We start from the raw sequence: 15,782 nt of genomic DNA on the forward strand, positions 1-15,782 counted from the left end.
GGGAAGTGTTAACTGGTATGAAGTGAGAGTGGCATGGACATATATACACTACCAAATGTTTAATAGATAGCTAGTGGGAAGCAGCCTCATGGCACAGGGAGATCAACTCGGTGCTTTGTGACCACCTAGAGGAGTGGGATAGGGAGGGTGAGAGGGAGACACAAGAGGGAGGAGATATGGGGATATATGTATATGTATAGCTGATTCACTTTGTTATAAAGCAGAAACTAACACACTATTGTAAAGCAATTATACTCCAATAAAGATGTTACAATAAATAAATAAATGTTAAAAAGTGGTAGAGCAAATAAAATTAAACGTGAAAAGCTTCTCAAATCCCTGAAATATTTAATCAGAGTATATTATATTTAAAATGAAATTAAAATATTAAGATTCAGATTATTAGAACTGTGAATGTTTGATGTATTGTACTTATTTATTAAAAGTATAATTGAGTCCCATCATAGACGAATAGAGACGAAGAGATTCCTGAACCTCCTTCTCAACACCATTTTGTGCATATGTGTGTTCTATACCATACAAGCTTGTGTGTATGTGTACCACTGCCTTTTATGGAATATCAAATGTCAGGACAGTTTTGGAATTAATATTGTTATCTGATGAAGACATTGAAGCCTCTACCTTTTGACCTTTCTTAGTGGTTTCAAGTTCAGACTCCCTGATGATGTCTTATGGATTGTCCTTAGTTAAGTGATGCCAAACCTACTTCATCCTTATAGGCATGAAATGTAAAAGGATGGCTAGAATATAACATTGGACAGAACTATATAATAATAACAGAAAACATATCGTCTTCTTTTCCACTTTCATACCAGTAATTTTTTTTGCAATTTTCATCATTTTGCTCTTCCTTAGCCCATATCAAATCAGAGAAATCTTCTTGACTTAGCTGTTGACAAAATACCAAATTCTGACATTAGTCTTTTAGCGTAATGATGGAAGTTGGCCCCAAAGATTCCCTCAAGTTCATAAGAGTCTAGGCTATCCTAGAATGACTCATAGTATTGGGTCTGATTTGTAAGAGGACTTGAAGATTATCCAGAAATCACAGAACCTAGTTTAAGCCTGCCAGGAGATATCCCCAAACTGCCCTGGATCTCCTAGGGGTCCTTCAGAACAGAGAAGAGCCAAAGCAACCTTAGATGGATGTATCTTCATAGGCCAAAATGATCTCAGATCTCCATGAGACCACATAAGTATCATTGGCCAATATGGTATGCATGGTATATTAGTTTTTTGGTGAGGTTATTTATAAGTCAATACTCGTTCATTATAACAGAATATTTCAGATGATAATTATGAGAGAGCCTGGACTAAAACCAAGTTCATCTATAGGACTGACAAGAAGAAACTAAGTGATATCCTCAAGATTGCAAGGACAGATCTGGAAGTTTATACTAAATATCTAGTGTTCAATTATTTTTTAAAAACAGTTGCAATCTAGGCAATTTCTAGAGTCATGTAGCCTCCACGGAATATAAGATTGGAATGTCTGCTTTAGTTCCACTTTCAAGTCAATACATAGCTCATTTTGCATTTTAAAAATAATTATGGTATCAGTAAGTATCAGTCTGGAAATTCTAGAGGAGTTTGTTGTTTTCATTCTTAATAAGAGGCAATGTTCCCAGCCACATAGTACCTCTGTAGAAAATATAATGGTTTTCATGGAGAAGAAATAGCCAGATATCTTCAGAAAGACCATAATTCTACCTACTATCAATATAAACCATGAATTATATATTATATTCAATTAAGAAAGCCAAGTAGGAAGTATTTTAGAGATATTTTTAGGAAGGTTAATGTGTAACGATATAATGATTAGTGATAAGTTGAGTCATTGGAAATAGATAACTATTTTGTTTCTTTTATGAGAGGCATGACTTTGGTTTTCTTTTCTGAACACTGATAAGTAATCAATATATTTCTCCATGATTTGTGATGTCGTGTATCTGAGACCTATACCTGAGGATTTAAAAGTCTCTGGTGTCCCCTTGGCCATTATCTGCCTTTAGAGCGAAATCCATTTGTTGGTCTATGGTGGATGCAATGTTTTACTTATTCAAAGACTGGTGTTCTTCAAAGCAAAGGAGAATATTTGCGTATTCTAGTGTAGCTGTTCCTTAATATGACAGGCTAACTTGTATAAACAGTATAATAGAGGTGACCAAGTAAGTAATCCTAGTTTATGCTACAGAAACACATCTGGGCTAAAGCTGAAACAACTTCACTGCTCTAAGAACATCAAGACAGACGTCTCTCACAAAGTGAGCTGACAGGATTTTTGTAGTTCGAAATCTAGTTCACGGCTCTGTACCTTGTCTAAATCTGATTGAATAACGATATGAAAATCTGGCAGGACTGCTTTCTGTTTCTGTTTTCATTAAAAGGCTTTCCAGTCTAGTGGAGCTGCATTTTGTTACTCTATGATACCTTGAGGAGAATAATTTAATTCTTATTGATTGACATTTTAATACTGAGGCATTCATTATAGAATTGCAAAATGGAGCAAAAGAGAGGTGTATTGTAATGCATAGATTATGCTAAAGGGACCGGGTAAATTGAACGTGTACAGGAAACATCCTCATTTGCAGTTTCATTTTGGACATGTATAGGTAACATTCTCATATGCAATTTGATTTTACACATGTGTAGCTATGTCCATCAAACTGTGCCTCTCGATTTTTATTGGTTTGTTTGCTTGTAAAAGAACTCTTTCATTCCATAGGTACTGTGAACCCCTCTAAATGTGGCTGCCCCTTTGCCTTGAAGATGGCAGCATGCCAGCTTCTCCTGGAGATTACCACCTTCCTGCGAGAGACCTTTTCTTGCCTGCCCAGACCACGCACTGAGCCTCTGATGGTACGTAAAACATATTAATAATGAGGCTACTTGGAGAGTCCAACCATGTGGCTAGACTTTGAGTATTCACAGTTTCCTCAAATACCAAATGTATCACATAGTTTAAAAATTCAACCGAGGGATTTTCATATATAAAAAGAAAATCTCTTTTATCTATTAAAAAAAAGAACTAAAATTGACCTTGAAATCACTAAAGATGGTACTACTGGGTAAGATGTTTGATTGACCACTGTCAGTTAACCTAGGAATGTCTGAGAACCTCCAGGTTCCTTTACTCTGCAAACTACGAGTTTAATGGCCAGCATTTTCCAGGAATCACTGATAGATTTTTTTTGCATACTAACAACTCATAAATTCATGTGCCTCCAATGAATTTTCTCATTTAAACTAAGGGCGAAAAGACTCAAGTCTTTAGCATGTAAATGCCTCTGAACATATATTTTATTTCTGCAGTATTTCTTGTGGATACAGATAGGCAGAGAAAGAACATGTGTGCATGCACACACGCACGCATGGAAACACACAGACACACACACATACACACACACCCCTGTACCATCAGGGTCTGATTTATTTAACTTAGGATACAAATTCTAACAAGAGCCAGGAGTCATCACAGAGCATTTGGGACAGAGGCACACCTCAGAGCCCATTTTCCTTGGCCCTTTGTTCCCTAACAGGCACCAAGTTTCCAGTGGTTCTTTTGTCATAGGCATTATCCAACTAGAGCTGAGGAACCAAATTCTCTTCTTTCCCCCTTTACACAGATTTATACTATTCAACCAGAACAGTTGGTACACTAACGATCTGTGTGGTTCCATGTAGGTGAATTTTACAATCCACCAGCTCTCCTGCTTTTTTGACCAAACTCAACACGAACAAGGCCATAACCTAGTTCCAGAGGGCAGGTAGGGGAGGGAACGGGACAAAAAATCAGTGCTCTGGTATTCCTGAACAGTGCCTCTAACTCTGATTTTCCAATGTCTGGACAGCCTGTTTCCTCACACTCTAAAACATAAAATGGAAATATTTATAGGTAAAATATGTTTTCAAGAGAAACATACCGACATGTGGCCTGTGAAACTGCGCCCTTTAAATACTGAAAAAGAGAGTTCTTCTTACTGCCCTTACTTAATTTCATGTTATCCTGAACCTTGATTTTTCTGAATTGTCACCTTCATTATTATATTGAGACTATTCTATAAAATCAAATCAAGGCTGCCACTTAACACATGTTTAGTTTAAAGTCAAGTCTGATCTGTAGGCCTCTGTCAGTGTTATTCTATCAACATTCTAATTGTATCAAAGTCTTCATAAAAGCACAGAAACACATCTACTTTTAAATTTACAGATTTTTAACGGTCACTATTTTGACCTATATGATTTTAAAACATAAGAATCTTGAAACTTGAGTCACTTATTTTTGTTCTTTCTTTCATCACTATAAAGCTATAGTTTAAATATTCCTTATTATTGTAACACATTTCATTTTTTAAGAAAATTAATCAAATCTTTTAAAAATGACTGTATAATCAACTGGCTATCTAGAAGAAAATGCCAAGAAATTAAACTAAAACAGAGGCTGCAGTCATTCAGTTAATAAGAGGAAATTTTTCATTGCCTTTAACTAGGTCTCACAAATCTTTTATTCATTAAACTAGGATTTTCATTGTCAAGTATATGTTCATATATTGTATTGGGATGTGACCTTTATAAAATAAATGGGAAAGATGCTTTCTCATGTTTAACCTATCTAACTACAGCTGATGATAAAGAAAACTCAAATCACATTTTTTTAACTATTGTAGAAAAAACAGTATCATAAACTTTTACCAACACAGAAACTATAAATGCTTGAAATATATTTTTAAGAAATTGTTCTAAATGGTGAATCTAAGAAGCTAAGCATAAATACCATCAAAATGAAATATTCTAAAGTTTTAACAAAGCACTTGCTGTAAGAGTATTTATAGATCTTTGGGGTGTTTTATTCAGTAACATTTTTAACAGCAGTAAAAATAAATAGCTACCCTAATGTACAGAATAATAAAAGTATAAGTCAGAAAAATCACATTAGAAGCTATAAATATCCTGGGATCTGAGATTTGAGGATGGGAGAAGATAGGGAACATAAACTTTCTACCAAGAAAAAGTCTTTCTGATAGAAATGTCATAAGGCCATTTTCAAGATAAAAGAGATTTCCCTGTGAAATATTTGTTTGCTTGAAAAAGTCCTAGTTATGGGCTTCCCTGGTGGCGCAGTGGTTGAGAGTCCGCCTGCCGATGCAGGGGACGCGGGTTTGTGCACCGGTCCGGGAAGATCCCACGTGCTGCGGAGTGGCTGGGCCCGTGAGCCATGGCTGCTGAGCCTGCGCTCCGCAACGGGAGAGGCCACAACAGTGAGAGGCCCCTGTACCGCAAAAAAAATAAATAAATAAAGTCCTAGTTATATCCAAAGTGTGGAATAGAAAGCAAAAGAGCCTAAAATACAATAACTAAAGGTTAATTTGATAGGGTCAGGAAATCTCAGGAGACCACTCACTGGTTTGGTGGGGAATGACGGTAAGAGAAAAGGAAAAATGATATCAAAAGGGTTTAAAATGTTGCTAAAACCATATTTTTACCAACTTAACAAATTGTTTCCCAGATAGATCCCTGGATGCAACTTAATGTGTTTTTCCCCCCAAAAAAACAACTTATGGTAGCATTTTTATTCACTCTTTTTGTGAACCATACAAATAATATCTAAAAAAGGAAAAAGCCTTTTTACAATATTTATCATAAAAAGCATAGCAATCAATTTTTCTCTGATTGTTAACTTCCAAACTTGCAAACAAAGAAATATTTTTTAGATAATTTTGTCTATAAAACTGCTGGTCTGTTAAAATGTTTTCCTGTTGAATTAGTAAAACCAATAACTGATGACCAAGCGACATGGAATTAAATTAATTCCCATCCAACGCCAAGACGAGTCCATAATAATAAAGTAAAAGGCAGTAAGGAAGTCTCTGTACATCTATATTCACTCATTAGGGAAAACAACATATTGGATGCTTTTGTACAAGATTGTGCTAGAATCTGTACCAACTGTATCAACTGGATTTAACAAGTGAGGTTATAAATAATACACTGCTGGATTCCAAATGCTCCTAAAGTTAAAGAATCAGAAGCAAAGCACAGTTCACATATATGAAGAGCAGACTGATGAATAAAATGAGAGTAAGGCTGTAAGCAAGGTGGTGTGATGGATGCAGAGGTGGGAGTGGGGGTGATGCAGAGATGACTATGTTGTAACAGGAGAACCAACACGTAAACAACACACTTAAGAAAGGAGCAGAGGGCCAGGGTTGGCCAAAGAAGGGACTGGAAAAATCTGAAGAGCCTTCCTGGATGAGATCACATTTGAATGTAACTTTGAAAGATTAAGTAGGATTTTGACTAGTAGATACAAGAAGTTGGAAGAGAGAACTATTTTTGATAATCAGAATTGTTATTTTATTACTTTTTGTCCCACCTAAGAAACTTATCTAATTAAATCTGGCTACCAAAATGGAAAGTAGTTAGGTTATTTTTTTTCCTAAAAGGGATTAATTTCAGAGAAACAATTATATTCCTAGAATATTTTTTGACAGTGTTAAATAGACTCCATGTGGTTCCTTATTTTTCTAGATGTGATATAATTTTCTGAGTACCCAAGTATAACTTCTGTTCTTAATTCAAAGGGAAAAGAAGAAACGATATGTAGAGTCTAAAGTTTCATTTATTAATAATAGGTAAAAGCATAAGATTTTAATCTTGGTACAAACTGGGTTTTTCAAAATAGTTTTTGTTTTTCAAACTACTTGAATCTGAGGGATTATTATGTCATAACTAGAAAAAATGCTGTATAAAAATAAAGTTAGCATTTTATATATTTTTCATTTATCAAGTCTGAAATTTGAGAGTAAGGCTGTAAGCAAGGTGGTGTGATGGATGCAGAGGTGGGAGTGGGGGTGATGCAGAGATGACTATGTTGTAACAGGAGAACCAACACGTAAACAACACACTTAAGAAAGGAGCAGAGGGCCAGGGTTGGCCAAAGAAGGGACTGGAAAAATCTGAAGAGCCTTCCTGGATGAGATCACATTTGAATGTAACTTTGAAAGATTAAGTAGGATTTTGACTAGTAGATACAAGAAGTTGGAAGAGAGAACTATTTTTGATAATCAGAATTGTTATTTTATTACTTTTTGTCCCACCTAAGAAACTTATCTAATTAAATCTGGCTACCAAAATGGAAAGTAGTTAGGTTATTTTTTTTCCTAAAAGGGATTAATTTCAGAGAAACAATTATATTCCTAGAATATTTTTTGACAGTGTTAAATAGACTCCATGTGGTTCCTTATTTTTCTAGATGTGATATAATTTTCTGAGTACCCAAGTATAACTTCTGTTCTTAATTCAAAGGGAAAAGAAGAAACGATATGTAGAGTCTAAAGTTTCATTTATTAATAATAGGTAAAAGCATAAGATTTTAATCTTGGTACAAACTGGGTTTTTCAAAATAGTTTTTGTTTTTCAAACTACTTGAATCTGAGGGATTATTATGTCATAACTAGAAAAAATGCTGTATAAAAATAAAGTTAGCATTTTATATATTTTTCATTTATCAAGTCTGAAAGCGCTTCATAGATTAATGATTAATTATGATCTTCAGCATGAGCGAGTCTCCATTTACAGAACAGGTAAATGTCCACACTGGGGCCTCACAGGCCAAACTCCTACTAAATACTTAAACTCCCCAAGGCTTATTTTCAGTTTTGGGATCATGAAGTCTTCCTAAGAGAGAGTGAGAGATTCCTCCAACGCATGATCCTGTTTTAAACCTCTGGCCATTACCCCTGAGGTTTCTTAAGAGGAAACCAAACTGGTTTCCCTACCAGTTTGCAGAGCTAACTTTACTTAATCCTCAGGATTTAACTCCAACATCACCTTGTTTTCTACTTCTGTTGTGTGATATTGTGATTTATGATAAGAATATATGTTTGGTCTCCATCCCTGTTTCTGGCACAGTGCTCCTAAAATCCTTGGAATTTCTTAAGTCGGGAGGGTGACCAAGGTGTCTTTTGTTATGTTAAGAGGTGACTTGTAGAATGCCTCTAGATTACCTAAGGATCAGCTGGTCACCAGATGAATCAACCAAATAATTAGAAAATTGAAACTTTCAGTCCCATCCCCTCACCTCCAGGTGACAACGATTTTATCAATCATGCCTATGTAATGAAGCCTCCATAAAGACCCAAAAGAACAGGGTTTGGAGAGCTTCTGGTTGGTGAACACGTGAAGACTGGGGAGTGCGCTGCCCTTGAAAAGGGCATGGAAGCTTGGCACCATCACCCCATACCTTGGCCTGTGCATTTCTTCCATCTAGCTGTTGCTGATTATATCCTTTTATGATAAACCAGTGATCTAGTAAGCAAAATATTTCTCGAGTTCTATGAACCCCCCTAGCAAATTAATTGAACCTGAGGAGGGGTGTTGTTGGAACCTTCAATTTATAACCAGTTGGTTAGAAGCACAGGTAACAACTTGGGCTTACAACTGATATCTGAAGTGGGGACAGTCTTGTGAGACTGAATCCTTAACCTGTGGATTAAGGAAGACATTTTCATGACCCCAGTCTAAACCTGGCATTAGATAGAGGGAAATTTGGCTGTTTAAATGCTGTTATGTGCAGCTTAAAATCGAGGGAGGGGGCTTCCCTGGTGGCACAGTGGTTGAGAGTCCACCTGCCGATGCAGGGGACACGAGTTCGTGCCCCCGTCCGGGAGTATCCCACATGCCGTGGAGCTGCTGGGCCCGTGAGCCATGGCCGCTGAGCCTGCACGTCCGGAGCCTGTGCTCTGCGACGGGAGAGGCCACAACAGTGAGAGGATGCCGGAAGACCAGTGCAGTGCTGGGGAGATGCCAGCATCCATGTGCTCCTCACTGACATTTCAGGACTTGGAGAGCTGCCGACTTCGTTTGGATCCTGAGTTGGACCGGCACAGATATGAGAGGAAGATCAGCTTTGCTGGTGTCCTGGATGAAAATGAAGACTCAAAAGATTCCCTTCACAGTAGTAGCCACACCCTCAAATCAGATGCAGGTGTTGAGGAGAAGAAAGGTATGCATAAGCAAAAATTAATTCACGTTTCAGGGTTTCTCATGGGATATTTGGTCTCGGGTCTAAACTGCAGAATTGTGCACTGAAAGAAGTCCAAAACTGTTGTTGACTCAATGAGGTAGGCAATCATGCTAGTTAGGAGTTGGACTCTGCAGTCAGAGAGACTCTAATTCCGGCTCAGCAATTCTCCATATCCCGTTGAATCTAAGACGGCATTAGTTGTAAGATGAACCATTATCTTATATACCAATAAGAAAGGAAAAATACTCCCCATTCAGCTCTTATGCAGTACTTTCTTATCACTTAATTTGTGCTTTATTCTTACTGAAAGAGGACTTTCAGACGTAATGAGATGTAGATTTTTATTATCGGTCTATATCATTCTTTGTGCAGCCAGGTAAACTGGTTAAAGGTTTTCTAAACCATCTTCAATTCAGAGATCAAATTCTTAATCACTTTTCAACTCAGAATTGTCAGTGTCTGTGTTTTTATATGTGATAATGTCCTCTGTGTTAGTAACACATCACTTCTTAAATGAATCTGTAAAAGAAGTAAAGCTATTGGCGATAGTTACACAAGCCAACGTGCAACTGTATGAAGCTAGCCTACTTCAGTCCCTGCTTCAGGAATGTTCCCAAACACATCTGACTTACCATCCCACCCACTCCTCCACCCAACTATCATTTGGTTCCTGGGACTTAAAAGACACTGGCACCCATTTTGTACATTTTGTTGCTGGTGCTTTAGATATTCACATGAACACAAGCAATAGCAAATGTGTCCCAACTGCCACCTGGTTCTAGTGATCTTAAGATGTCATCAGTTGTAAGCCAAATCTCAATTTCAGAGATGTTCAAATGTAAAAAAATGTGCATCTTAAAATGGTGAAATAAAGTAGTTATGTGGCCTTGTCCAAGTTGCTTACCTTCTAAGCCAGTTTTCTTCCCTGTAAAATTAGATTAATAACACCTACCACATTGGAATGTTGAAAGCTTTAAAAGAGACATTGCAAGTAAAACATAAACTCAGTACCAGATACCTAATAAGGACACAATAAATAATTGTCACCATTGGTTTTTTTTATTTATATCATGAGCATTAGATTAAAATCCACGCAGAAAATCCTAAATATGAGTTACAGATTGCAAAGTTTTAAGTTGCTCTTTAAAGGCTCCTTTAAACTGTTAACTTCTCTATTTGATTTTTCTATTTTCTTAAGTTTCATTATCCTTCAATGTTTTTCTAATGAATTCCGCTAGAAAACAGCATATTTGTAAAAAGAGTCAAAGAGTTTTATCCATTGGTATATTTTCTGCAGACAGTGACTGCATAAATGTTTGGTAGTTTAAGGAATGCATGATTCTCAAAAGACATAGCCCTACAGAAGACTTATATAGACATTTCTCCAAAGAAGGCTTGGCCAACAGGCACATAAAAAGATGCTCAGTATCACTAATTATTAGATAAATGCATATCAAAACTGCAGTGAGGTATTACCTCACACCGGTCAGAATGGCCATCGTTAAAAAGTCTACAAATAATAAATGCCGAAGAGGGTGTGGAGAAAAAGGAACCTTCCTACATTGTTGGTGGGAATGTAAATAGGTATAGCCACTATGAACAGTATGGAGTTTCCTTGAAAAACTAAAAATAATTACCATGTGATCCAGCAATCCCATTCCTGGGCATATATCTGGAGAAAACTAATTAGAAAAGATACATGCACCCCAAAGTTCATAGCAGCACTGTTTACAATAGCCAAGACATGGAAGCAACCTAAATGTTCATCAACAGATGAATGGATAAAGAAGATGTGGGGTGTGTGTGTGTGCGTGTGTGCGTGTGTATGCATATGTATATGTATGTGTATATATATATATACAAACAATGGAATATTACTTGGCCATAAAAGAGAATGAAATGCTTTTTACAGCAACATAGATGGACCTAGAGATTATATTAAGTGAAGACAGAGAAAGACAAATATCATATGATATCACTTATATGTGGAATCTTAAAATATGGTACAAATGAACTTATTTACAAAGCAGAAATAGACTCACAGACATAGAAAAACAAACGTGGTTACCACAGGGGATGGTGGGGGTGGGGAGAGACAAATTAAGAGTTTGGGATTCATATATACACACTACTATATATAAAAGAGGTAAACAACAAGGACCCACTATATAGCACAGGGAAGAAACTCAATATCTTGTAATAACCAATAATGGAAAATAATCTGGAAAAGAATATATATATGTTTTTTAAAAAAGAAATAGCCCTAGATAAAGAAAACACAACATATTTAAAATATTTAAAATGTTGTAAGGAATGGATATATTCTGAAAAAAATTTTTTAATATTTTAAGATCAGATTGTTGTCACAGCATTTAAAAAATGCAAATAATTATATTGTGTTGAATTTATGGTGAACAGAAGCCATGTTGTGGGAAGGATTGGCCAAATTTTAGCAGTTTCTGAGTATGAAGAGGTATCAAGTCAAGGTTTGTTCAAATACTACTACTTATGACAAGGATGACAGCATATGATGAGAAACATCCTTCTTTTTTATCAACATTTTTTTAATTGAAGTATAGTTAATTTACAATGTGTTCATTTCTGCTGTACAGCAAAGTGGTTCAGTTATATATATATGTACATTCTTTTTTTATATTCTTTTCCACTATGGTTTATTATAGGATATTGAGTATAGTTCTCTGTGCTATACAGCAGGACCTTGTTGTTTATCCATTCTATATATAATAGCTTACATCTGCTAACCCCAGCCTCCCACTCCATGCCTCCTCCAACCCTCTACCCCTTGGCAACTACCATTCTGTTCTCTATGTCCATGATTCTGTGAAACTCCCATCTTTTAAACATATCCCACAGGGATTTTTTCCCATTCAAAATTATTATGTTAGTTATTATTTAAAGTAGTTGAAATAAAAATTGCTAATACTGACATGGTCAAATTTCAGCAGAGTAAATTCTACACCATTTAAAAAAATAAAACCTCAGATTAATTTTTAAGAACACTTTAATTTCATGATTATCATTTATGTAAATTGCCTTTAATATTCAAACACACAAATACTTAATAATTTTTCTCTTCATAGAATGGTTATGTAATTACATGAAAGTTATTTAATAAATTAGGAGCAGAAAACTAAAAGTATAGATAAAATGAGAACATATTCATAAAATGCCCTTTACTAGTTGGCAAGAAACTTCCTGAAGATTCCTAAATCTTCCTTAATCCTTTCAATAAGCTGATACCAGGTGCTAAAGCTGATGTGAAAATGGGGACCACAGGGACCCTGCTAACTCAGATTATTAAAATTTTATTTAAAATTTCATACCATCTGTTTGTATAACATCTAAAAATGTGAGTTCTTGAAATAACTTGAGGACAATTTGGATTCTACAAAGGAAAACTAACATGAAATAATCCTTAGAACTAAAAATGTCTGCCTAAAATCTCCAAGCAAGATCTGTCAGATCATTTTATCCATATTCCAGATACAAACTAAGACTGGCATTCCAGAATACAGACACCGAGACATGTGTGATCACTCAACAGTCATATACTGAGCACCTGTTGTATATCAGGCGCTATTACAGGTTCCTAGAATACAGCAATGAACAGGAAAAATTTCCCACAGGTATTTTAGTTTATATTAGCTAATAGTTAATAACTTAATAGTGAATAACATTAAATTCTGGACTTTCAAGTAGAGATAAGTAGTATGAAGAAAACAAGTTAGGGTCAGAGAATTGGTAGCGACCTGAAGTAGGAAGGATTGTAGTCCTAAGTGTCATTGAGCTGAGACTTGCATGATGTTAAGGATCCAGTCATGTGAAGGGCTGAGAGAAGAGTCTTCCAAACAGAGACAACAGTGAGAACAAGGCTCCGATGCAGGAATGAACTTGGGGCATGTGAAGAAGGGCAAAAAGGACAACAAGGTTGCAACAGAATGAGTTGGGGGAAGAGTGGTAGGAGAGAGGGTCAGGCAAAGGGCAAATAAATAGGGTCTGTAGATATGGTTAGAAATTTAATTCTATTTAAATGTGTCTGAGAGTTGTTGTCAGGTTTTGACCAGAAAAGCGATATAATATTTGTATTTATGATTTATGTATTTAAAAGATGAGTCAAGCTGTTAGAGTGGGGGTAAGAGCAAGCAGTTTGGTAGTTATATTAGTCTAGGGAATAGGTGACAGGGCTTTCAAAATCCTACGCTCTTTTGAAGTGTTGAATCAGCAGGACTTGCTGATGGATATATGCGGTGTAAGAGAAAAAGGAAAAGAGATGTTTTATCTAATTTAGATGAATTTGTTTTGCTTTCATACTAGTTCTCGTTGTCAGGGAGATAAAGGCTAAACTTCAGTGGTGTAGAATCTCGACTGATGTCTTTCATGTACTTTACCAAATCTGAATTCTAACTATATTATGTCCTTTGTAAATAACCAATGCCATAATTCTGAACATTATTTTTTTCAGTGCTATAAAATGTCTCCAATTATCTTTGGTGATAGAACAGTTTCTCAAAATTAAATTTTTTTTCATGTCATATTAATCTGGGGTTATTTTGCTGTACTTGTAGGCTGAAAAATATCATGAAATCAGGCAAAGAATGCCAAAGTGTGCCTCTGTAAAAATTTTTAAATTATTTCTTTAATCTTTTTCTCTACTTCCCAATCTATTTTGACATAAATTGTATTAATAGTCATTAAAAATGATAAGTATATTCGGTTTCAAATGCATTTCAGATAAGTCATAAAGTCTCAATTATACCTAAAAATAACACTGAAAAATACAGTGGATGAGTTTTGTGCTATAACTAAAATAGAGCATTATGGTCTTTGTGGGATGTATTCAACTGTGCTGTGAGAATTTCTGTCTAGATGTGAAATTCTATCCAGATGTGTTCACGGAGCTCCATGAAGCCTTTGCCAGCTGAGTGGTGATAATCTTAGTCTTTCTCAGTCATACGAGTAAATCAGAGATTAAATATTTCACATTATTCAACAGGAATCTAGGCTCCTTTATATGGCACTAATTAACATTTTATGGAGCGCTATGAGTTCTATCACAGACTAACTCTCCTGTGAGTGAGAAACTTGAGACTAAAATGCAATCTTCCTGATTGGCACTAAAATATTAATAGCTGTGCCTTAAATAATTAGTAAGAAATCTTGTTCATGTCTTAAGAAGGAAACCTTACAAAAACAGCCCCTTCCTGATAATCACTTGAAGCCCTAAAAACTTTCTAAATCACCCTTACCATATCGATGTGTGACAACACCAAGTCCTCAAAAGAAAAAGAAGGTGTGGATATGACTATGGGAAATATGGATGCTTACGGTTAAAATGTAGGTTTCAAGTTGAACGTGTTTCTTTTACCCTTTTATTTTCCTCACTGATGACTGTTTCTTCCAGAACACTAAAGAGGAGTAATGCATGTTCTTCTTGGTTCATGTAGACTGTAAGATTGATTCAGGGTGTTGCAACTTTTGGACTCATATCTCACCCAACCTTTTGACTGAGAGGAGGATGCTATGAAATCATTAGGTGCATTGAAAATGGAACCATTTCACACTCACGTTCACCCAAAGCACCCCACTGCAAACATCTTTTAGTGACTTTGCTGAGGAGCTCAGTGGAACCCACTGCCGACTGTTGGAAGAGAAGCGCCTCTTGTTTTTATTTCTTAATGAGGTATTCCCAAATGAAGGGATTTTCCATGAAGGGGTTTCCCTAACTCACATAAGTCTGTCAGTCCCATTTCAAAAGAAAAACAAAAACAAATGGTTGGTGGTTCTGCTGAATCAAGCATTGATGCTGTGTGAATGTACTAACGGTCCCGGAGGACTCCGTGGTGAGGGCGCGCTCATGCTTGTGAATTCTGGGCCAAAGAGAGAGCAGGTTGTTCCCAGCACTGATGAGCTGTGTGTCCAAGAAAGAAGCTGCACCAGCCCTTCGTGGTGGACCCAGCCTCCTGCCCACTTAACAAAGCCGCCTGACTTGGGGCTTGGGAGAAGCTCCTTGTCCAGACATGCTGCTCATCCCGGCCAGCAGAGAGGAGGCTGTTCAGGGACAAGCTGGGGAGAGCTTGGCTCTAACGCTGGCTGGGGAGAACTAAGGGGGAAAAAGCCCTATTTTATTCTTTTAATACAGTTCCTAGCAGGAAGATCAGGATAGGAGGTTCCCGCCTGCTCCAGATTAAAGGAACCTGCAGTTTCCAGGTGAAGAAGGGGGGTTCCTTGTCCAGCATTCGCCGGGTCGGCAGCTTAAAGAGCAGCAAGTTATCACGGCAGGACTCAGAGTCTGAGGCTGAGAAGCTGCAGCTGTCCCAGAGCAGGGACACTGTCACTGACCTAGGTAACATAGAGGAGTGGGCTGTGCAGGGACGTGGCGGGTAGGAAGACAGAGACCGAATCCCCAAACAGCTCAAGTCCATTTTCTGATACATCAGTAGATGGAGGGCAGAGTCATAGGTTAGAGTACTCGTTTAGTCCATAAGCTATGTTGCCCTCCAGAGCAGGGCTGCTCCAGCCTTACTGTGCACAGGGTCAGCTGGGAGCTTGTTAAAACGCAGTCCTGATTCAGCATCTCTGGGATGGGAGACTGAGATTCTACGCTTTTAACAAGCTTCCTGGTAAAGTTGATGCTGCTGGTTCAAGGACCACAGCTTGAGCAGGGAGCATATGGAGTCTACAGTAGGGAAAGAAAACATTTTAATGACAAGGACAG

General features: G+C 36.9%; 1 protein-coding gene across 2 annotated transcripts in view; it reads left to right on the forward strand.

The window, feature by feature from the left end:
- UNC80 (unc-80 subunit of NALCN channel complex) overlaps window positions 1-15,782 on the forward strand; it is a 230,563-nt gene that overhangs the window by 107,530 nt on the left and 107,251 nt on the right. For both annotated transcript variants that reach the window (XM_024738362.1, XM_024738363.1), the window contains exons 25-26: window positions 2,747-2,880; window positions 8,860-9,025. In XM_024738362.1, the coding sequence (XP_024594130.1) occupies window positions 2,747-2,880; window positions 8,860-9,025 (300 nt within the window). The remainder of the gene's footprint in view (window positions 1-2,746; window positions 2,881-8,859; window positions 9,026-15,782) is intronic.

Source organism: Neophocaena asiaeorientalis, unplaced genomic scaffold, assembly GCF_003031525.2.
Source record: "Neophocaena asiaeorientalis asiaeorientalis breed wild unplaced genomic scaffold, Neophocaena_asiaeorientalis_V1.1 scaffold258, whole genome shotgun sequence".
NCBI classification, from domain to species: Eukaryota; Metazoa; Chordata; class Mammalia; order Artiodactyla; family Phocoenidae; genus Neophocaena; species Neophocaena asiaeorientalis.